At 34.7% G+C, this 25,207-nt stretch overlaps 1 protein-coding gene across 5 annotated transcripts in view; it reads left to right on the top strand.

The window, feature by feature from the left end:
- The first annotated feature begins 1,945 nt into the window (after positions 1-1,945).
- Positions 1,946-25,207, top strand: part of BRWD3 (bromodomain and WD repeat domain containing 3) — a 219,229-nt gene continuing 195,967 nt past the window's right edge. For all 5 annotated transcript variants that reach the window (XM_042975142.1, XM_042975143.1, XM_042975144.1 and 2 more), the window contains exons 1-6: positions 1,946-2,226; positions 2,348-2,406; positions 2,610-2,639; positions 3,048-3,107; positions 15,012-15,162; positions 16,720-16,818. In XM_042975142.1, coding sequence (XP_042831076.1) covers positions 2,196-2,226; positions 2,348-2,406; positions 2,610-2,639; positions 3,048-3,107; positions 15,012-15,162; positions 16,720-16,818 — 430 coding nt within the window. In that variant the 5' untranslated portion in view covers positions 1,946-2,195. The remainder of the gene's footprint in view (positions 2,227-2,347; positions 2,407-2,609; positions 2,640-3,047; positions 3,108-15,011; positions 15,163-16,719; positions 16,819-25,207) is intronic.

Here is a 25,207-nt window from a genome sequence, read left to right as displayed (position 1 = left end):
CTTCACATTTTATAGATGAGGAATAAGGTTCACAGAATTTAAGTAAGTTTTCCAAAATCCTATAGTCATTTTTGTTATCTGTAAAATGAGTATAACAATGGAACCTACCTCCTAGGGTAATTATAGATTAAATGAGGTGAAGTATGTAAGATGCTTAGTACATGGTAGTGGCTTGATAAATGTTAACTTTTATATATATTGTACTTGGCTTGTAAAATATATTCAATCTTGTGTTTTGCTAAACTACTTGCAATGGGTTGTCTAGGACTTATCTGTCTTTTCAATATCTAATTTTTTTTTCTTTTGGTTAATGGCATTTTTTCAAGTAGTACAGCATAACCACCAAAGATATAACTATTGTATCACAATTACCTTGCGTGGTTATTTCTCTCTAAGGGGAAAAAATGGTCAGAGTGAGAGCTAAACAACCCAGGCTGAGATTATGTCAGTATAATGCAATTCTGGGTTAACTGTGATAAATGTCTAAACTCTGAGTGAGGAAACCAAATTCCTAAGAATCCATCCCTAAACTTAAAAAGGTAAAACTTTCAAATTTGAATATTTTAATGAATGTAAATGGTACATGCAGCTTAAACATAATCTCTGGTCTCACTGGGTTCCGCTTCTATTAATTACTTTTTTGGGTTAAGGCTTGAAGTGGGAACAAAATATTAAGAAACAGTAGGGAAGGAGACTCAGTTCATTACATATGTACCAATTACTCTACAAATCTTTTAATCACTTAAGACTTTAGTAACCAAATACTGCAAGTTGGTACTGTACTAAAATTTTAAGATTATATGTATTCAAAAAGGTTGTTCCAAACCTTGCATACAGATATGTAATACTACACAAAACTACCCTTGCATACAGATATGTAATACATAAAAATCCATGGTCAATGTAAAATACTTTGGCAGTAGTTGAAAATACAATTGAAAATTATCCTACAAGGGACGCCTGGGTGGCTCAGTCTGTTGGGCATCCTACTTCAGCTCAGGTCATGATCTCATAGTGGTGAGTTCGAGACCCCCCCCCCCCCCAACATCGCCCTCCCATGGGGCTCTGTGTTGACAGCTTGGAGCCTGGAGCCTGCTTTGGATTCTGTGTCTCCCTCTCTCTCTGTGTCCCTCCCCCACTCATGCTTGCTCTCTTTCAAAACTAAATAAATATAAATTAAAAAAAAATATCCTACACGAATGAGACAGACATGGCATGTGTTAAACTCACAGAAGGGGAAAAAATAAAAGGCCTCATATCTGATGGCAAATTCCTCCCACAGTATCGGTTCTTAGAACTGGTCTTTATAACAATATGAACCTTGTCCCCTGGACTGGTAAGTACAACATTTAAATCTGGTACAAAAACCATTTTAAAGAGAAACGAGTGACGTCGCTATAGGGGCTCTTTTTCTTCCGTCAGTCACAGGATCCTTCAGTGACTGGCCTCTTTTCGGTGGAGGAAAAGGCAAAATAACCCCAAAGCCTCTTTGGTGACGGGACGAAAAAGAAGAAAGCAGTTGAATCAAGTCAGCGCCTCACACATTCTTCACAACGCCAGAGGGAATGGTCCTGAATGGGAGAGTCCTACCGCCCTCACAGGAAGGCAAACTGTCTCAAGACCTCTCTTAGGAGAACGCCACCATGGAGTTTTACGGCGTCTGCCAGAGCGTCGGCCGTCAGTTTGCACCTCCCCCTGTTTCCGGGAGCGGTAGCTAGGCAACTGCCGGCGGTCTGGGAGAGCGGAGGACACTTGGTTGCTTTAGTGCTCCTAGCGGCAAACGACGAACGCTGCAGTTCCGTCTCACAGGTTTTACCCTCTGCTCTCTCCACCCCCTTTACCCCCGTCCGCCCCTCCGCCACTTTGGCTCCTCCCCTTTCTTCTCTCAGGCTCACTTGCTCGCGCTCGTGCTCGCGCTCGCGCTCACTCTCACTCTCGTGCTCGCTCTCTTGCTCGCTCTCGCTCGCTCTCGCTCTCTCTCGCCTTCCTCCTCCGCCTCCTGTGCTCTTGGGCTAGAATATCTATGGGTCGAAACGTGATGCGATGAATCCGAGAGAGACCGAAACTAGGACGAGGAGTGGGGCGGAAGCGGCGGGACTCCTGGGCATGGGGGCTTCACCACAATAGAGGCAGCGCCCCCACCCGCCCCCGCTAGCTCCTCCGGAGTGGAGCCCCCAAACCCCTTAGGGAAAAGGATGGCGGCGGCACCTACCCAGATAGAAGCCGGTGGGTAACTGTGTCTGGGGGCTAAGGAGATGGGAGCTTAGCGCAACGGCTGTCAGTTTCTTTTGAAAAAGCTTCTGTTTTTCTTTACCTCCCACTCAACCTCTTTTCCCCTCTTCCGCAGAGCTGTATTACCTGATCGCTAGATTCTTGCAGTCCGGACCCTGCAACAAATCCGCCCAGGTGAGAGGGAGAAGGAGATCTGGGAGTCGTGGGGAACGGTCCCAATGGGGAAATTGAGGCATCGGGGCGTGCGGTTTCCCTGAGAGTGAGGGAGAGGCCGGCCTTGACTAGTCCTGCCGTCAGCGGCTGGGTTCGAAGTGGGGAGGGAGGAATGGGTTAATGGTCTGAGCTGCTCCTCATATTCGTTTTTCCCTTTTACTCAGGTGCTAGTGCAGGAGCTCGAGGAGCATCAGGTACGGAGCCCCTTCGGGAAGACGTGGGGAGGGCTGGGGTTAGACTGGAGGAAGGGGAGGGCAAGTCAGGGGCGGAGGACTGGGGCTGGGAGGGAAGCTTGGATCTGGACACTCAGAACTGTTGTCACTGGAGTGAACCGGCTTCTTCCCTCAAAAGGGGCGGATATCGCTGGGGTCTTAACTCGCCCCCTCTTTATGCCCGTGGGAGGCGGTTTTTCAGGATTTCCTCCCTCTGGGCCTCCTGCTTCCTACACTGGACTAGCTTTGAGGCAACAGCTATGTGACTCGAGAAATACGGACGCCAGAGGGTCGGGGACCAGGACGCAGGTTGGGTCGACTTCAGTGGGAGCTGAGGCTTGGCCTGTATGGTTTGCCCACCCCCCACCTTTTCTTTTCTCCCGCCCCCAGTTGATTCCGCGCCGCTTAGACTGGGAGGGAAAAGAGCACCGAAGAAGCTTCGAGGATCTGGTGAGTAAAGTTTTCATTTCAACTTAACCCAACTCTTTCTCCACTCGTCCCCACCTTGTTCCTCCAACCCGCTCCCGACCCCTCCGCCTCCCCAGCTTTAGAGCTCCTAGCTGGGCCAAAGAAAGACTGCCCCTTCCCCGCTCCCTGCCAGTCAGAGAAAGGGTACCTTGCCCTTCCCTTGGCCTCGCTTATTTCCACTCGAAAACTTTGAAGAATGTGAGTTATCAGGGATGCCGTTTTGTGGATTACGAATATGTTACAAACATCGAGAAAGGCCCATTGTAGGGGGAATAAGGGAGAGAAACCAGGGGGTTATCTTGGGGCACGTACCAAGGACTGACGTTGGCCAATGACAGCGTTGGTAACAGCCCAGAGTTCCGGATTAGTGGAAGAAAACTGGTTTCTGGTTGGTCCTGGCTTGAAATACGGGAACTAAGGCCAGGCTTAGTCTTTTTTTTTGGGGGGGGGAGGGGGGTACGGTGGAGGGAGCTCAGGGAGGGGAGTTAACCGACCCTGAATTGGGCAAAACGGCACAATTAAAAATAATGGGAAGCATCAAACGAATTCCAAAATTTGCCGGTTTTAGGTAATCAACTACCGAATGAAAAAGCATAATTGTGTATATCATATTTTAGAAAATTGCTCATTAAATCATTATTAGGTCGCATTTCTGCAGATACATTTTCATTAAACAACAACTATGGATTATGACCTTTTTGAGAATTTATGAAACAGGATCTGGGATTTAGAAGGAGATAACAATGATTATATTTTAAAATATACTTTAGTAAAGGACCAAAGGCATTGAATTGACTGTGTTGTTTCTCCTAAATATATAATCCATAGTCAACATGCACCTTCTGTTCAGCATTGATACAAAAAGGTGATCTTTTTTTAGTTTGGGGAAGATGTCCTCTCGTGTTAGCCACTGGTACAGTGAATTGGAAGGAAATGAAAAGAGAAAGGGGTGATGTTACTAAAATCTAAATTCAGCTATCTTTCCTTCAAATAAGATCCAAATGGAGGAAGATCAATGTTAAAGTAAGTTAAAGGGGTATGGTAGACTCTAAATATAAATAAAATGATTTAATAACAATATTTAAACTGATTTAGTGTTTGTTTGATAATTCTTTTATATTGAATTACAATAATGAGGTCATGTTAACAGTTATTACTAAGTAATAATTTTAGTTTGCTGACTATTTTATTTTTTGCAAATCATAAAATGCTCTAATAGTTGTGATATGGATAAATTCCAATATCTGTACTGTTAATGGTAAAAAATTTTCAGATGGATAAAAATTATTTTGTAAACACTGTATTTAATTTGTATTTATCAGTGTATTTAATTTGTAGTCAGACTTTTTGTTGGACTGCAGTCCTGCCAAAAAAAGAGGCAAAACGGTGCCTACCAATATATATTTAAACACTTTATGACTAATGTGGTTTGGAAGATAGTTTTATACTGAGGTTTATTGAAGATGTTTTCATTTACATTTATGTGTAAGCAGACCATTTTAAGTAAATAGCAAAAGGAGACTTAAAAGAAAAACCTTTTTTAAAAAAAGAAAAAGCTTTTTAAAAATTACTTGACAGTAATAAAAAGCAAATGAACATCAAAATAATTAAAAACAGTACTAACCACACACAAACATAAAAACAAAAACAAAATTCAGTTTACTAGACTTCATTTCCTTATATTATAGAGGCATATTTTTACATAACTGTAGTCAATGTCCATTTTATGCTTTATATTTTCTTAACATTTTTTGTATATAACTATATTTGAATAGTTATTGTCATTTTAATGTTAAGAAAAGATTAAGTTTGCTATGATTTGAACTCAACATTCAGTTGAATATTTGGGTTCCTTCTAGGTTTTCACTAATGTCTTTGCATAGTTAAGTAGTCTTGTTTCTTCCTTCCTTTTTTTGGATTTATTTTCCTGGGCTATTTTTCCAAAGTGGAGCTATCAGGTCAAAGGGTCTCTTCAGTTTTATAGCTTTTGTGATATATTGTAAAATTGGTCTCCAGAAGATAATACTAATTCATGATGTCACCATCTAGGTACTTAGAGTGAGTTTTTAAATATTTTTTGAATCTTTAGGTGGCTTTAATGGGGTGAAAATAGCCCCTAGTTGATTTAATTCGTTCTCTTTTTTTCATTAGTGAGGCTTAAATTTTAACAACTATAAAACTTGTTAATCCATTTGTGTATATCCCTACATATACCTGATTTTCATTTTTATCTTATAAATATATTGTTTGGTTTTTCATATTTCCTTACACATTTTTATTTTTATACACACAGAATTTCATCTATTGTTTGAACATTGTCTATAGTTTAGACAGTGTATCTTTTTTATTTTTAATTTTTCATCTTGTACACTGAAGTTTTTATTTTTCTGGGATCCAGTGTTTCTAGGAATATTATATTTTGATGATATGGTCCCATTTTAAGTCAAAGATCTGTTTTCTACCTATAGATTTCTTTGTAAGGGAAGATGGGGTAGGGCTGAGTGAGAATTTGAACAGAAGGAAAAGAAATGGAGTGGCTGATAACTGAATGTTCTGTGATAGATTGATTGCTAGATGCATCAGTTTTATAGTTGATTAAAATTATTTCACATTTTATTTTTGATTTTGTGTGGCTTCATTGTGGGAGAGATGGATTTTTTTCTTAGGGTAGGTATTTTTTAAAATGCTGTTAGAACAATGGATTTATACAGTGTCATCTTTGATTTAGCTATATGTTTCAGGTTGAAGTTTAGGGTAAAGTATTAAGAAGTATAACCTTATATGTACTTACAGTCTTTATAAGTAGTATAATCTGATATGTTAAATTATATAGGAGTACTTCAAACTGAAGATGTACGAGGGTATAAAAAGGAAAGAATACAAATGCATGATGCAGAGGTAAAGAATTATAAACAAGGGTATCAAAATACTGAAATAAGATCACATAGCCATGCAATATGAAACAAAAATATTGCCTTTCTGTCTGTATATATACTTTTACTTAAATTGTCTATGCTGCTTACCTTGATTTATCCAGAAGAATATTAGCATAATAAGTTGGATTTCTTCAACTCCTCATTATTACTGTTAGTATTGTATATCTAGAAATCTTCTTTTTTCTTTCTTAAATCTGATTTAGTGTTTTACTTATAATTTGGAACACAATTAAGGTGCTATTTTATTAAAGCTACTGGCAGACAAGTATTGACATATCCAGATCTGAAGTGCCTTTTAAAAAATGGGCCTGTATATGAAGCGTTTGCCAGTTTATGTTGAACTATAAGGTTTTTGAATATGGCATTCAAAATAAGACATTCTAAATTAACTTTCAGAATTTTAAGTAATGATACAGGGAGAAATTTGAAGTCATGGTGAGTGTTTTCGAAGTTTGATCTGGACATTTTTCATTTCTGCTTGACTCTTGTTTACAACATAATAGAATTAGATTTGCTTCTTACAATTTATCTTATGGTAGATAATTTAAATAATTACAGATGTCTGTTCATTTTTGGTGACCCTGTTGAATTGTTGGCTATTTTATTGCTTCCTCCTTGGAGCTTTATTGGGGACTGCAAACATAGTAATGAGGGGTATGTGTATGTGTTGTGTGTTTAAATGAATAGTTTTTGTTAACATACAAATTTTATATATTGAAATTGTGACTGGGAAACTTTTTTAAAGGCATGTTTTAATATTTTTTAATCATGTTAAGGGGACTTGTATCATAAGACTGAACCAAAGGCATAATTACCTTTAGGTGTGGTATATAATGTAAAATATATATATATATAATTTTTCATCTCTAGAATTGAAAGCCTTAATTAGTGCTTTCATTTGGAGTGACATAGATTGTATTACCTTCATTTTATATTCAAAAGACTTGAAGCAATTTTATGCTATTAAAAGAAGGTTTATCAAGATTGTATGTTCATTACTATCTTGAAAAAATATATAAGCATCTATTATGATATGTTATTGTAAGAACTTGAATCTGCATATAACTTGTGCAAGTTTAAAAATATTTTCGCATTATCTCATTTGATCCTCACAAAGTACTTTAAAACACTGTATTTGAATTCCAGACATGCCTATATTTTTTTCTTAACCTTACCTGGTTCTTGTTCTCTAATTACTAATAATAGCTTAATTTGTTTATTAAATAGTAGAATGATTTCTGAGTGCTGGCGGCATAGTTATTGCTTCTCTAAGTGTGGAAGTAATTTAAGTGTGTGTGATTTATTAACTGCTACATGGATACACAACCATAGTTAGGAAGAACAGAATGCATTTTGGGAAACCAAAAGGCATGTGCTGCTCAACCCCAATGGGATATAATGCTACCTGATAGTTCTTATGGTAGAGAGCAATCGATGCTGGAAACTAGTTTTCCTCACTTTTGATTTGCTTGAGCTACATGTACTCTTTTGCTTTCTATAATATGTTGGCTTTATTTGTCTGGATTGAGCATTGTCTTTTTTCACACTTTGGTCTGAGAACATATTTTCAATGATTAAAATCCTTTTGGAGATTTATCATTAGTCTTAGGAAAACTGATAACTCAATACAAATGAGATGGCATTAAGAAACTGAAGAGAGCTGCTGTTAGGGAGTAATAATTTGGGTTGGGTGAATGTCCCGTATAAAATTTTGTCCTGAAAGCACCTTTGTCAATTTGAATATTAGTTTAGTTTGTGTTTTTGTTCTTGGTTTACTGATGTTGATTACTGATTGATTAATAAACAGGTCTTTTTTTTTTTTTTTGGTAGAGAGCAAATAAGTAATTTCAAGGCAGTTTAGTGTTTGTGTTAAATTTTGGGGATGTCCTTGTTTGATATTTCTCATATAAGATTTTGTGAGTAGTATGTAGAAAAGACCATAAGATTTAGTCTGAGAGATAGCCTTTACTTGCTGAGTGACTGTGGGCAAGTTAAGTTACTTAACCTCTCAGGGATTCAGTTTCCTCATTTATAAAATAAAACCCTCTGTCTATTTTACAAGGTTGTTCTTGAACCAGATGAGTTAAATATGAAAGAAAGCATTTTGTTAATTAAAAATGCATTGCAAATTAATTGGTTACTGCATTTTAAAACTAGGACATAGGGGTGCCTGGGTGGGTAGGTCTGTTAAGCGGCCAACTTCATCTCATCTCATGATCTTACAGTTTGTGGGTTCAAGCCCCGCATCAGGCTCTGTGCTGACAGCTCACAGCCTGGAGCCTGCTTCAGATTCTGTGTCTCCTCTCTCTGCCCCTCCCCCATTCATGCTCTGTCTCTGTCTCTCTCTCTCTCTCTCTCTCTCTCTCAAGAAAATGAATAAACGTTAACAAAAATTTAAAAATAGGACATAGAGGTTGAATGGAAAATGGACATCTAAAGAACTATGACCCCACAATTTATATTTTCTTAGCTAGCTAATAATCACCACCTAATTTTTATAATATTTTTATAAGGTGAGGAGGTATAAAACAGTACCATTGGAAAAAAAGTATTTAAAAAGTGAGTGTTAGAATTGAACCTGAAATGAGTGTTTTAAAGTGCATCTGTGTTAACTCAAAACAAGAAATTATTGTTATGTCAAAAGATGTTTAGTGTTGTTTGCATTATTATTAATTAGAGAAAGGCAATTTAGTACAATGCTGGTGTAGTATTCGCTGTTGTTTGAAGTGGGAGGTATGTCTTTCTGATGTCTTGTTGTAGGGATCCTCAACCCTTCTGCTTGATCTTTTCTTATCCCGAACTTATTTTCTATGCATTATTGATAAGTAATTTCTTGTTTTTTAAATTACCTTGTTGAAGATGTTTTCTCATGTACTATGGTAGTTTATAATAATCTGACCCTCAGTTATTATTTGTGTGATTTTCTTAACTTTTGTTAGAAGCATTTCATGATACATGTTTCTTAGGCTTATTTAATATGCTAGATGGTACTGAGTTCTTTTATTGGACATTTCTTTAAGGATGAGCTTCTAGAATGTGGGTGGGCTCCTTGTCCATGTCTTGACATTATCTGTCCTCAAGGTAATAGTACTTTCAGTACTTGCCTTCTTGAGGTACTGAAACCCAGAGTATACATAAGCCTAGGTGGGTTGCTCTTGACTTTCATTCCTGAGGAAATCTTAAAACTAATAGAAAAAAAATGCTGTGAACAATGATTTACGTTTTGAAAAGAAAGTGATAGGAAGCCTTAACACTTTGTAGCTCATTGTACAAACCAGTGGTATTACTACAGTAGAAAAGCCTACTTGTTTTATTTACTTTTGTGCCCAGTTTTTTCCCTTTCCTCCTTCAAATTCAGCAAATGTTAAAACTCAGCACTTTAAGATATAATATTGGATTATTGCAGACATTTATATTTTACTGAAATATAAATTTCAATATCAAAAAGAAAATAAACTTACTTTTTGTGTTTTCTTTTTTTATACATGTATTTTTTTCTCTTCAAAATCGATGATACTCTGTGAGGTTTTTCTGAGTTCCCTTTATTTATTTATTTTTAGTTTTTAGTTTTGGAGAGAGTGTGTGAGTGGGGGAGAGGAACAGAGGGAGGAAGGGAGGGAGGGGGAGGGAGAGAGAGGGGAAGGGAGGGAGGGAGAGAGAGAGAGAGAGAGAGAGAGAGAGAGAGAGAATGAGAATGAGAATGAATCTTAAGCCCGATGCAGGACTTGATCCCATGACTCTGGGATTATGACCTGAGCTGAAATCAGGAGTCAGATGGACACTCAACCCACTGAGCCACCCAGGCGCCCCTCTGCGAGTTATTTATTATTATTATTTTTTAACTTAACATCATGGAGGAGAATCTTAAACACTGAGGGGTATTATGTTAGTCATTGTGCAGAGTACATTTACTGGGTAGGGGTACCTTTCTCTTTGCCTGGAATGCCTTCCTTTCCCTTTGTCTATCTTGTGAATTTTCACTTAGGCTTCAAGTGTGCAATTGGACAAAAACCCCTACTCCTAGGCTGATGTAGGTACTGTATTTCTTTGCTTCTAATTAGCCCTCTGTACTAACCTCTAGGCATTTGTAGCTTTGATTTATTTACTAGTTTGTTTCCCCTTCTGGGACTATGGGTTCCCTTAGGGCAGGAGTTTAATCTTCCCATCTCATCTCTGTATTTTAAATGCCTGAATGAATGAATGCATGAGTGAATGATTTTGTTTTTGTTTTACAAGTCATATGAGATAGTTATCATTACTCCTGTTTTACAAATGCAGAAGCTCAGGCTCTCAGACTGAGTAACTCTGCAGGTCACATAAGTAGGAACTGAGGATGGTAAAAAATTAAAATCTAAGTCCTTTCTACTGTATCACACTGCCAGAAGCAGTAACAGCTAGTAAATTTAGAGCCTGAATAATCTAGTCTTCCAGTTTTCAAAGTACTATTTGATGTATTTAAAGGCTTGCTGTATTTTTCAAAATCTATCCTGTTTTCTGTCTCTAAATATAAAAAAGATCATGTGACTAATTTTTTGCATGTGCTTCTCCCCTCCCCCCACACCAAAAAAAATTAAAATCTCGGATAAAATGTCATATTTCACTTTTTCAACATATGGTCCCAGTTTGATTCTTCATTTTACCTGTGCAATCATGATCTTAGAAAACAAAACGCAGAAACAGTTATCTCTTTTATTTGTTTTTTTGGAGTTACTTATCCTATATTTTCTAAAAGCCAAGGTAAAAATGTTATCATTGCTATATGAAAATTAGTACTTCAAATGTAGTGCTTGTTGGTATGGGCCTTGTACCTTGAAATTAGGTACCTTTTGCATTTTATTCAATTCCCAGCTGTATACCTTTTAACTAACTATGATGAGTAGGATCATGTCTGTGAACTCCCTGGTCTTCTCACTTGTCATAATAATTCTGAAGTGCGGTGATTCAGTTGTTAGATTTGGTATATATCCTATCTTCCTATCAAGCCAGTCTTCCTATCAAGAAGGCTTCATTTAATTTCTTTCAGTTTATTTGAATTTATAGTTTTATTTTTTTTGCAGTCTTTGTGTTAGTTATCTTAATAATTTTCCAACTGCTTTAATAAGACAGTAATAGAGCAGTGGACAGGGAAACATAGATTTCTGTACGTTCATTGTGACCACTAGACTTCACTTCTCTGGATCTGTCTTTCCTACTATAAGATGTGAAGTTAGGTTAATTATGTACAAGGATACTTATAATTCAAACATTCTATAATTTAATTCCTTGGAGCTGTTTTACATAATAATATAGAAGTTTATAATATACTTTTGAAATTTGTTTTTAGAGAATGCTTTTCTTCTGCAAATATCAAAGTACTTGTTGTGTTACTTGTTGGCCATTATATTCCAGAGAGAAAAATGTGGTTAAATAACTGAAATTAGAGTATTTGAGCTTTAATTGAAAAGAGGGGCTTATATTATGTTACAAATTTCATAGAATATTTTAATACATACTTTTTTATATTGCATTATATTATTATTATATTCATACATAATTCTAATATAGAATTTTTTAAAACTTAGAAGAGTAATTATTGAGAGTAGATGAGTTTATATGCCAAAAAAGATCACCTTTAAAAAATTCCAACTTTAATCAAAGCAGATGGATTGAAATAAATGTCGACTACCAGTTATAAGTCTTGAAATTTGATTTAGAAGAAATTATTATTGCAAGAACTGAGCTGATAGAGTTTGAAAGCCTGTTAATGTTATTTAAAGGAGACGCTAGCATGTTCAAATTCAAATGTATTGTTATTGGTGTTGTGTTGATAGAATCTATATTTCTCTACCATTGTTTCATATTCAAATTTTTATTGATTTTAGGGGAATGGACTCTTTGAATGGGACCACTTAGAAATTAAGCAATTTGTAATTGTATAGGGTGGAATTCAAACTTGTGAAATTTATTTAATAATTTATAATTTAAAAAAATCTTCAAGTGGGAGAATTTGGATGTAGAAAGGCCTTGTTTTGGTTGATTAATTAATGATTCCGTATTTTAAAATTATTACTGAGGAATTGATAGAAAAAATTTACATAAATGGCTCAAAATCATTTGTTTCTATAAAATGAAGTAGCCAGGCAACTTAAGATGTCAGTTTAAGATATAATTCTGACAGAATTTTTTTAAGTTTATTTATTTATTTAGAGAGAGAGAGAGTGAGCAGGGGTGGGGTAAGAGAGAGAAGGAGAGAGAGAATCCCAAGCAGGCTCCTCGCTGTCAGTGCGAAGCCTGATGTTGGGCTCGAACTCATGACCTGAGCCAGAACCAAGAGTCAGACACTAACTGACTGAGCTACCCAGGTGCCCTCGACAGATTTTCTATAAGAGGATAATTCTAAAAATTCATATTAGAGGGACACCTGGGTGGCTCAGTCAGTTGAGCATCTGACTTTGGCTCAGGTCAGGATCTTGTGAGTTGGAGCCCTGCGTTGGGCTCTGTGCTGACAGCTCAGAGCCTGGAGCCTGTTTCAGATTTTGTCTCCCTCTCTCTGCCCCTTCCCTGGCTATGCTCTGTCTCTCTCTGTCTCTCAAAAATGAATAAATGTTAAAAAAATTAAAAAAAATTCATATTAGAGAGCTCCTATTTTCTGGATTATATTGCAATTCTAGGAAGGGATTAGCTCTTAAGATGGTAATGGGATAAAAAAAAAGAAAATTGATACCAAAAAAAAGTGCCAGTAAAGACATAAACTACCACCCTGTGTAAAGCCTTTGTGTAGTGTGTACTTGATGCAAAAGTAATGGCTGATAATGCAAGCCGAGTGTATCTGAGACAGTGTTGGTGGAAAAAAATGCATAAACTATTACAGATGTTCATATGCAGTATTTTGCTTTGAGATATGTATTTTCTGGGGTACTAACTCTTATTTGCCTTTAGGCATATTTAGGAAATGTTCTAATGTGGAGAGAATGAATTACAAACTAGGATTTTAGGATATCAGTGTCTGTGGATAACAGATATTTAGATTGAATTGAATCATCAGCTGCTTTGACTTTAATATTACCTGTATATTTTACTGAGAGATGGTTCTATGTAGGAATTTGCCTCAAAAACAAAACTAGAAATGTGAGAAATAACTTAAAAGAATTTGCTTGATCCTTTTTCCCAATCCAGAAGCTAAACCTTGTAGATGTACATATAACATAATCAGGCTAAGTTGTCATTCTTTCTGAGTAGCTTGACAGTTCCCAGGCCTCAGTTATTTTGACAGATTAAAATTAATTTTTGCTGGGATTTAAAAAAGATAATTGGCAGGAAATAATTTTTAAAAATCAAAATAGAATTACTTCTTCCCAGAATTCTGAACACATGTTGGATTGTAGTTCTTCGACCTATGTTTTATAAGAAAACAAAACGGTACCTTGATAGGAGAATCTAACATTTTTCCTCTGAGTTCATGTGGTATTGCTTACAGATAGACTTTGGTTTTTGTACGTTCATTGATTCATTAAACAAATATTTATCTAGAACATACATAATTTCTTCTTTCATGGTTATTAGGGATGATTTACAAAATTTTTCTCTCATGTTGTATTGTTCTTGACCTGGTGGTAATATACTGATGATACAAATATATATATGTGTATGTGTGTGTGTGTGTGTGTGTGTATTTGCATTTATTGTTCATTCTCTCCCTCACCCTTTATGTCAAGATGAGAATGTAGATGTTCTTTTTATCTGAATATTTTTAATAGTCTAGTTTTCTGTTTGCTCCTTTATTTTTTTATGTTTTTAAAGTTTATTTATTTATTTTGAGAGAGACAGAGATAGCACAAGTGGGGGAGGGGCAGAGAGAGAGAGAATCCCAAGCATGCTCCCCACTGTCAACATTGAGCCCGATGCAGGGCCTGAATCCATTAAACCATGAGATCATGACTTGAGCTGAAACCAAGAGTTGGACGCTTAACCGACTGAGCCACCCAGGCGCCCCTCTGTTTGCTCCTTTAAATAATTAGGTATATGAAACACATCATGGACTTGAACTTTAGCTTAGATTAAAAAAATGAAGTTTTGCTGTTTCATTTTCTCACTCCTGTCTACCTATGTTAACCATCTTCAGAAATTTGCTTGTGTGTTTTAAAAATGAGTTAATGTTGCAATGAATTTTGAGTATATATAGCTTAGTTGTTTAGAGCATAGTATTTATAAAATCATTAATTGGATACTGTTTTAGAAACCAGTTAACTATTTTTTAGGAAAACCAGTTCTGCTTTATTAAGCAGATTTGGGATTTGGGTGAGAGTTTGGTGCAAGTAATAACTTTGCCTTCTTATCATTTATATAGAATCTAGGTCCTTTGATTTTTGATCAGTTCATCACTAGTGAATAAATCAAGTACAAGTAGAGTTTACCCATTGTCTTTGTACTTTAATTTTAGGCATGCTCACTTTTGCTGTTTTGCAACACTTATTTCATAAGATTAACAGCTAAGCAAATGATTTAATCAAGGCATGTAAAAGTAAGTTTGAGTGCCATATCATTTAAATGTTACCATTTAAAAATTTTTTTAACATTTATTTATTATTGAAAGACAGAGAGACACAGAGCATGAGCAGGGGAGGGGTAGAGAGAGGGGGAGACATAGAATCTGAAGTAGGCTCCAGGCTCTGAGCTGTCAGAACAGAGCCCAACACGGGGCTTGAACGCACAAACTGCCAGATCATGACCTGAGCCGAAGTCGGTCGCTTAACCAACTGAGCCACCCAGGTGCCCCAAAATGTTATCATTTAGATGTGCTTAATTTTTGTAGCTCTTTCTTTAATTTGACTGAAGTATTAAATAGTTAAAATATTATTTTCCTTATTCTTTATTTAAAAATTGCACTTTGTTCCATGATGAAATAGTTTGTTAATGGACTAGTTATATTTTTAAACCAAATTGGTTTTCCTGTTTTATTTATGCTTTTTAGGTGGCAGCCAATGCACACATTCCTCCAGACTACCTCCTTAAAATTTGTGAGCGGATTGGCCCCTTACTAGATAAGGAGATCCCTCAGAGTGTTCCTGGGGTACAGACATTACTGGGTGTTGGTCGGCAGTCTCTGTTACGGGATGCCAAAGGTAAGATTTTCACAATTTTTAGAGGAAGGAGTGGAGAACAGCATATTTTTATGTTAAGTAAATGTTCCCATGCTTTTCTAAATACTAATTTTCTTCTAGTTTTTCTTATTTTGACAATCTTATTTTTATTTTCTTAGTTTACAGGTAAATATTTAGAGGCCTAAAAGAAGCCCTCTGCTGTAAAACAGTGAATACAGTAGAAATAAACAACAATATAGAATCTTTTTGTAATCCTGTGGAGTAGAGATGTTAAAAGATCACTGCTCTGATTAGTACAGTATTAATGCTTAATTCATTACGTTTTAATATTTTTAAGTATTATAAGTCTTTATATCATCCTAATCACATTGTATATTTTATAACAGGTAAATGAGAGATGATATGTAAAAATTCACATATGATATATTAAAATTTTTATAATTAAAATATTAAAAAATATGTAACTGTTCAATAATAGTGTTTCTACTCCCCTGTTTTGCAGTCTTTGAAAGATTTTCCCTAAAACATGTAGAGTAGTATTTTGTGAACATAAAAATGTGAAATTAGGCATTAAGGATGTCTGTTAGTATAATAAATACTTCAGGTCTAGCAACCAGGTTACTTCTGTTTTGTTTTATTAGCATAATGTTTTCAAATTCTAATTCACAAAGGTAAATAGTTTCAAAAATACCAGTTTTAAACATCTCATTTTGTAATTTAAGGAAATTCTTCAAATCAGTTGATTTGGAAGCTTTCAAGAGAATAGTAGAATGTTTTTGTATCACAATTGAATTATTCAGAATATTTCATATTTGCTTGAGTTTTTTGACATAAACATCAAATACAAAAAACACAGCTATTCATAGTCTGTTGTCATCTGATATGCAATATTGTTACCTGTTATGGCACAATTGGCAGGTACCCCATAATGTGAGTATGCACCAAGTATAAATTTTTCTGAATTCTACCTGGAATACTTGTGCTGTAGTCATAACCTTGCTTATATAGTTTTATATGAGTAGAAATGTATAAACCTAAAGATCAAGAAAAACTTAAAACGTTATTAATCCATGACATATTTGCATAAGATTCAAATACATGCGTAATAAAAGTTTTAGTTCTAGATCAGTGCAGAAGTAAAATACCCTGGTATATATTAAAGTGTTGGTGTTTCCCAGTGATAATATAGTTTAAAATTTATCTTTTAATGTTCATTTATTTTTGAGACAGAGCATGAATGGGGGAGGGTCAGAGAGAGAGGGAGACACAGACTCTGAAGCAGGCTCCAGGCTCTGAGCTGTCAGCACAGAGCCTGATGCAGGGCTTGAACTCACAGACCATGAGATCATGACCTGAGCCGAAGTCGGAAGCTCAACCGACTGAGTCACCCAGGTGCCCCTTAGTGATAATACAGTTTATAACATGTTTATTAAAAATATGCATGTTATCTTTATTGTGGTGTTAATAGTTAAAAATATATTCCAACAAATGAAATTGAAAACAGACATTTACCTCTGAGGTACAATTAAAAAAAACACTGTTCTATTTCTTGACTAACGTTTGAATCTTTTTGTATAGACTGTAAGAGTACACTATGGAATGGGTCTGCTTTTGCAGCTCTACATAGAGGCAGACCTCCAGAACTACCTGTAAATTATGTGAAACCTCCAAATGTGGGTGAGTAATGTCCATGTGAGCTATAAACATATTCTTGATTTGTTTTTTCCTGAACTCATTATACTGCCAAAATTAAATTTGAAGTGTGAACGAACTGCTTACATTCTTGAGGAGTTTCATGGTTGGTCCAACTTTTTTAAAGCATTTTTACTTAAATCAAATATAATTATGGTTTTGAGATTTTGTTTTGTTTTCGTCTGTCCTTCCTTACTTCCTCCCTTCTTCCCTCCTCCCTTCCTCCTTTCCTCCTTTCTTCTTAGCAGAAGCATTTCCTGTTTTATATAGTATAGGTTTTTTTAACCATATGGATGTTTATTTATATATCTATGTGCTGAACTTAAAGGTTTTATATGGAACTATGTAAAGATAGCTTTCCGAACAAAACATAATACATTCTGCTTATATCTATTTACTAAACATATTATGATGTGATAAATTTTGTCTTTATTAAAACAAATTATTAACTTTTTATCTTTATTAAAACAAAAAAATCACCCTTCCCACTTTTAGTTTACTGAAATTCACATGTTCCATTCAGATTATTACTGAGACATTTCTGGCCAGACCATTATGAAGAAATACTAGTAGTGGTTTCCAAGGAGATCTAGCTACAAAACCATTTGTACTAAAAGTTAACTCTTAAAAAGAATGAACAAAACCATACAGCTAGATGAGTAATTGCCACTCTGTTTCCCTATTTTCTCACACTTCTAAAAAATTATTTTATATAGTGCCTAGTGCCTAGACAAAATTCCTTAAATTCAAATTGAAAAATAAAAACTTAAAAATGCATGCTATTTTATATAATAAGCTTATAGAAGTTACTTACCCCAAGAGATTAAACAAATTTAGGCTAGAAATAATTTTAAAATTTACTTAGGCAAGTTATTGATAAAGATTCATAAGGGTTATTAAAGTAAATCGGATACTTTGGTGTACATTACTAGCAATATTTTTCCATAGCCTGGATGTTCTTGGGTGAAAAGACTACTGAGTTGGGTCTAATTGAACATGGCATTTTTAACATTTTTTTTCATTTTCAGGAATGGATTGTTTATAATTTTCCAGTGTTCATTTTTCCCTTAAAGCTTTATTCATAATTCATTTATTGACTTGAATTAAAATAGCTTTTATTATTCATGTATTTATTTATGTTCAAAAGATACAACATGTATATATTAAGTTTATTTATTTTGAGAGAGAGAGAGCATGAGCAGGACAGGGGCAGAGAGAGAGAGAATCCCAAGAAGGCTCCGCACTGTCAGTGCAGAGCCTGATGTGGGACTCAAACTCATGAACCACCAGATCACGACCTGAGCTGAAGGTGGATGCTTAACTGACTGAGCCACCCCGGCACTCAAAGATACAGTATTTTTTACCACACTATCAACATTATTTGTAATGTTCTGTACTTCCTTCAGTGGTCACATGTAAAATGCTGAAGAACAGCATTTAGAGTATTAGGTTTTCCATCTTTTCTTTAGTGTTTTCTTCCCTTCCCTTTTTAAAAATTATTTTTAACTATATACATTCAAATTTCTTCTGGTTTTAGATAGTGAACACTTTGCATTCTGACTTAGATCACTTTGTTATTCTTATTCTGACTTAGATCACTGTGTTACTGTTATTGCTTATAAATTTTAGTGTTCCTGGCATTGATGCTTTCACATTCTTAAATCTACTGTTATTTGAAGAGAAGCTATTACAATAGAGATAATTCAACCATAATGCATTTCATGTAGTATATACCAGTAAAAATATTTAAGTTTAGGATATTTAGAATTCAGAACCTAGTAAAAACTTAGAGGACGGGACTAGAAAATTAAGCAATATGAATAAGATGTCTTTTAAAATTTCTGATTTGAGAGTTTTCTCATTCTGGGATATCGTTCTGCATAGCTACTTTATAAATTTTATTTTTATTCTTTATTTATTTTTGAGAGAGAGACAGTGAGACAGAGTGAGAGTGGGGGAGGAATAGAGAGGGAGACACAGAATCTGAAGTGGGATTCAGGCTCTGAGCTGTAAGCACAAGGCCCAACATGGGGCCCAAACTCACAAACTGCAAGATCATGACCTGAGCCGAAGTCAGACAGTTAACTGACTGAGCCACCCAGGCACCCCTAAAACTGATTTTAAAGCAGCTGTGCAGGGGTTCCTAGATGGCTCAAGTCAATTAAGCATCCGACTGTTGATTTTGGCTCAGGTTATGATCTCACAGTTTGTGGGTTTGAGTCCCGCGTCAGGCTCCACACTAGCAGTGTGGAGCCTGCTTTGGATTCTCTCTCCCTCTCTCTCTGCCCCTCCCCTGCTCGCTCTGTTTCTCAAAAATAAATTAAAGAAAATAAAATCAATTATTTTCATAGTTTCCCAATGTAAATAAAAACTTAAGGTAATCTTGAAAGTTTAATCAACCAATCTTAGAGCTTTAGTAACACCATTTTTAATAGAAGTGTTCCTTGGTCAAGTAAATGTGGGAAATACTGATTTTACAAAAAGTATAGAAAAAAATGAACATATGTAGGGCTGCTCAGAGTCTTCCATATGCTAAATGCATTGTGAATCACCTTATGGGGAGCATTTCCTAAATAATTTGATAGTGGAGACCCTTTTCCCAAAATGCCTGTAACATTCTGAAAATTTCCTGGGAACAGATTTGGGAAACTGTTATAAACCCCCGTTTACAGCAGAAAAAGCCAAAGTCCAGAGAAGTATGTAATTGGCATAAGTTATACTGGTTGCCTTCCTGTTTCCACAGCATATTTCTTTGGTGTAACAGATCTATACTTACAAAACCCCAAAAATAGAAGATTAGCCATTATTACTTTTTTGAAGTCAGGTGTCTTATGGTATAATTCATATAAAATAAAAATTTTCTTTTTTAACTGTATAGTCCAGTGAGTTTTGACAAATGTATACATTTGTATAACTAATAGCACAATAAAAATGTAGAACATTTCTGTCACCTCCTAAATTTCCTCATGTCTCATTGCAGTCTATCCCCTGCCCCTCCCTCAACACCTGGAAACCACGAATCTCTCTATCCACTCTACTGTTGCCTCTTTTGGAATTTCATCTAGATTAAATAATAAGCATGTAGCCTTTTGTTTATGTCTTATTTTTCTTAGACCTAATGCTTTTTTGATTTATACATGTCATTTCATGTATCAGTAATTTAGTCCTTTTTATTACCAAGCAGTATTTCAGTGTATGGATATATACCATGATATGTTTGTCAATTCATCAATTGATGCACATTTGAGGTGTTTCAGATTATGGCTATTATAAATAAAGCTGCTATAAACTTTCTTTCTGGAGCATGAACATCAGTTTTTATTTGCTTGGGTAAATATCTAGTTAATGGGATTGTTGGATCATATGGTAAATATAGGTTTAACTTTTTAAGAAGCTGCCAAATCATTTTGAAGGTGGCTGTCCCATTTTGTGTTTCTACCAATAGTGTATAATTTTAGAATTAGCTTTTCAATTTCCACAAAAAAAATGACAAGGAATTTTTTGGGATTACATTGAATTTGTAGATAATTTGGGAGAAAATTAACATCTTAACAACATAGAACCTTATAATCCAGGAATATGGTATAATTTTCCATTTATTTAAGTCTTCTATAATTTCTCACAGCAGTATTTTGTAATTTCTAGTGTATAGGTTTTGCACGTCTGTTGTGAATTTTTTCCCTAAGGATTTCACGTTTTTTTGGTGCTATTTTAAATTGTATGTTTTAAATTTTCAATTTCCAGTTGTTTGTTGGTAGTAAATAGAAACTTTTTTTTTGTTTTGTAATTTGACCTTGCTAAATTCACTAACCAGATCTAATAGCATTATTTTTAGATTCTTTGGGATTCTCTGCATAGATGATCATGTTCTCTACAAGTAAAGACAGGTTTACTTTTTTCTTTCTAATTTTTCCTGGCTTATAGTTTTTTCTCTTCCATTATTGAACTGCTAGTGCAATGGTGAATTGAAGTGATGAGACTGGACATTCCTGCCTAGTTCCTGATTTTAGGGGGAAAGCAGGTAGTCTTTCATCATTAAGTATGATTGTAGATACCCTTATCAGTTGGAGGATGTTCCTTTCTGTTCCTACTTTGCATAGAATTTTTATCATAAATAGATATGTCCCACTTTTAATTTTATCCAGTATAGTTAGACTTACACCAGTTATTTCTTAGGGCTTATTTTACCTGTTATTTTATGTAGAATAGTGCTACTCAGTAGAACTTTCTGTAATAATGGAGATGTTCTATTTGGTGCTATCCAAAACAGTAAGCACTAGCCACATGTGGCTGTTGAATCTGAAGAACTCAATTTTTAATTTTACAGAATTTTTAGTAATTTTAAAATCTATAACCACATATGGCTATTGACTACTGTAGTAGACAGTAAAATCTAGAACAATATGAAAACCAGTAAGCAGCTTTATGGATAGGTACATAATTTAGTAATAATGTATTGACTAATGATGCATTTTATAAATTCAACCTGGAATGTTTTCTACTTTTGTACTTAGAAACTAGCTTTTCCTAATTTGATTTTAGTAACTCACTTCAAAGATCATATTGTGCCACCTCTTTCTAATGAGTTTCGCAATTATCTTTGGCCAAAAACAATAAAATCTTGACCTTAGCTGGACTTTCCACTGTATTGGATTATATATTCAAATATTCAGTATTCCCATCCTTTGTGCAGTTAATCGATGATATTATTTAGTAATTTAATGAAATGGAGGTGAAGGAGCATGGCATAGCATAGACTAACTACTGTAATACTTTAAGTATATGTGTACGTAAGTTTACCAAGGGTGAATTTCCAAATCCTTATAAGGAAAAAGCAAAGATGCCTGTGATATTTACACTATTATAAAGTCTAAGTTCCAGTCATACCATTTCATTAGCTGTATGCCTGACTAACCAGATTGGTTTTGCATTGTGCCAAAATTAAATCAAAGGAAGAAAATTGAACTAAATTCAAAACAATATTAATACCTAATGCCAATCAAAAGAATCCTGGAACATATGTAATTAATATTTGTAGTATTATTTGAGATTTTGCACTATAATCACTAAATATTATTGTTTCTTCATTCCTTTACAGATTAGTATTTATTTTGGAAACTTTGTAGTAGTTGCACTAAAATTTGAAAATCAAATTTCACACAAATACAACTCTACTGCTGAGCTGGTTTTTCAGTACAGAAGTAATTTCAAAGTCTGTTTCATGTCCATTTGAAATGAATATTTGGAAGAACTACTATTATAGTTATTTTCCATCATGGTAAAAGTTTCAAAAATTTTTCTAATTATTATATTCTACTAAACAATTTCCATAAAATTATCCCTAGAAATGGCAGCAGGATGGCTTGTCACTGTAGTTTGAGACTGACATTTTACCCAAGGAACAAATAATGCATGCTTACCTTTCTAAACTGTAGGGCATGATATGACAAGACTATTTTCAAACCTTTTTTTTCTTTTTTCTTTTTGAAAAATTGATATATAGCAGTGTCCTATAATTTACATAGTAGGCCTTTTATTTATATTGTATACAGCTCAAGAGGCTTGCATTAACTTTAAAGCCAAATTAATATATATTGCCATAAGCTTCCATTTAGCATTGATTGGCTCTTGTTATTGGCCATTCTATGGTTATATGTCACATTTAAACCCATAATTCACTTGGAGGTGGGAAACTTGCCTCTTGTTAATATGGAAGTGTAAATTGAAAGGAAGTCTAATTTAAACTTTTTATTTGGCTGAGGTGACTGGGTTTCTGCCAGTAATATTTGTCCTCCTCTCTCTCTTATTTTATGCAGTTCTTATCTTTTGCCCATGGATCACACTTTTGCCAGGCCTTGCTTTCATTGCCTCCTTCCCTTCCCTTCCCTTTCCTCCTTTTTGTGTTCACATAATTGCATGAAACAAGTTGATTATAAAGTCATTACATTTATGTGTCTGGAGAGGAACAGGGGTTTCTTGTCACACCTGCAAGTAATTAGAACTGGAACATAAACTCAGAATCTTTTATATGTGCTACATTATGAGTGCTCACTAAATATTACATGAATAGAAGTAGAATAATTGCTGCCACATGGAAACCTAAGCATCCCTTTTAAAGGCAATGATACGGTTTTATACAGCTCATGAGTTTCTCATTTCTGTCCATTTCTGGAGTCAATATTGTGTTAATATTAGGATTAATAATTTGTTTATTTGAAAGATAAGCAGCTTTTAGTTTGTAAGTATCAATATCATCATGTAAAGTATAATAAAAAAAAAGAATTTCTCTATTCCTATTTTGAACATTCTTTCCCTTCCTCGTTATTCTTTGTCATTCCTTCAGCTTTTTCTTTCAACATACACCAAAGTATTCTAGAAGAATCTTTTAGTATTTGTTTTATGCATTTTACTTGGTACCTTATAGAAATAGAACTTCATATTTATAGTTCACAAAGGTAAGCTATAAAACAATTTCAGATTTGTTTAGTTGGAGGAAAAGTCAGTCTACAACGTTTGTGTATACTAGCCAAGTCAGGTTAAATTGTTTAGAAGATAGTAAAATAAAGATTTAGGGTATTTATTCCCAAACTATATTAAGTGAACTTTGCAGAAAGGTTGAATGGAATTAGAAATATTGTTTATTTGCTATATCTCACTTAATTATCTTAGAAATAAGTCATTCAATGATCATCAATGCAAATAGTGTGTGTAGGACTTAGTAGTGTAATTTAAATTGTACTGTGGATGGGTGTTATAGGGTGATAATGGCATCAGCCTTAAAGACTGTAAAGCTGTTCTGTGGGTTTAAGGTTTCAGAGACATAATTTGATCCATAGTAGCATCACATCCATGAGAGAGAAATAATTCTGTTGTCTTATGCTTTTTACTAGTTACTTATGCTTTTTCAGGTTTTATTAAAATTTGTTTTTGCTCTTTTTCTGGCTTCTTTCATGCTTTATTTGTTTAGTTGTTAGAGCTTTTTTTAGGAATTGAATCAAGCTTCACACAGAATATATTACTAGTTATTGTAAATCTAGAATTGACAGTGAATTTCACAAGTCACTTTTCAAGGTTCTGGAAGGAGGATTTTCTTAGTTTATTGTCCTCTCTACTTATAGGAGCCATTATGTTCAAGTGCATTTTAAGCAATCAGAAGGTTGCATATTTGCTATCATTCTATTTTCTGATGAAAATTTTGAAAAATAAAACTACAAATGTTGATCAAGTGACTTTTTGTAAAAAAGATTAATCCAAGATTATTTTAGCCCTCTTTAAATATAGCTTAGTTTCTGAAAATTGTTTTATTTGAAAGATGATATTGATAGTGATGGGTGTGATGTTAGAAGCCTGATTTGTGAATAGTAGTTCTTTTTGCTTTATGTGTATAAAGCCCTAAGACTGTTATTTGGTTAGCAGTTATTTGCTGAACCTCTGATACTGTTTTTGATTCAGTCTTAAGCTTTTGCTGAAAGCACCCCTGCTCTACTTCATCCTTCACCCCACCCCCACATTCTTGAGGTTTATCTTTGAGGTAGGTGTGCAAATTACTATTGCTTAGAAGTTCAAAACTTTGCTTTATTGTTTTGAGGTTGTTTTAGTGGATTTTAACACATTTCTCGATACTATAGGCATCATATTACAATGTGATTTTGGTAATATCCTTTGTCCTTCATTCCCTTCAAAAGGCTGACCTAGCAAAGTCAAGTTGAGATTATTCTTTAAAATAGCTAGACCCACTATTTTCCGGTTTTACTGGTAGTGAGTCACATTTAAACTCTCAGGGTTGTTTATGGCTTCTTTGGATATGAAGTTAGCCTGACCTATGGTTAAAATAATTCATTTTATCTTTCAATGCCACTTAAAGAAGAATTGGAAATATTCTGCTTTCTTATATAATCTGTCTTAAAGTTTAAAAATGAAAAGTTAGAAAATGATATAAGGATTTCATGAACACCAGGTGTAGTACATTATTAGATTGTAGGTGACAGGTAAAATTGCTTGAGTTATGTGAATCATTTATATTAAAAATCAGATAATACCACTGATTTGTAAACTTTTGGTTTTATCTGGAGCTTGATGCCAAGTTAATAATATACTAATTCTCCCAGTAGATATGGTAATTACCTGGCTTTGGTTAAGTATTGTATCTCTTAGCATCATTGCTCAGATATTTTCTGTGATATAAGCAGTAGGATTCAGTGAGTTCATGTTGGTAGTGACAGTTGCTTATGGTTCATCATATTCTTGTTTAAGCCCAGAAGTGTTCTTCCTTAACCATGCATTAGTCAGTGAGCATTTGGACTGTTACCATAATTTGGCCGTTGTAGAAGATGCTGTTATAAATATAGGGGAGCATAGGTTTTAGCATTTTTGT

The sequence above is a fragment of the Panthera tigris genome, chromosome X (genome assembly GCF_018350195.1).
Source record: "Panthera tigris isolate Pti1 chromosome X, P.tigris_Pti1_mat1.1, whole genome shotgun sequence".
Taxonomy (NCBI): domain Eukaryota; kingdom Metazoa; phylum Chordata; class Mammalia; order Carnivora; family Felidae; genus Panthera; species Panthera tigris.
Note: the sequence above shows the minus strand (reverse complement) of the source record. Positions and strands in the feature narration are given on the sequence as shown.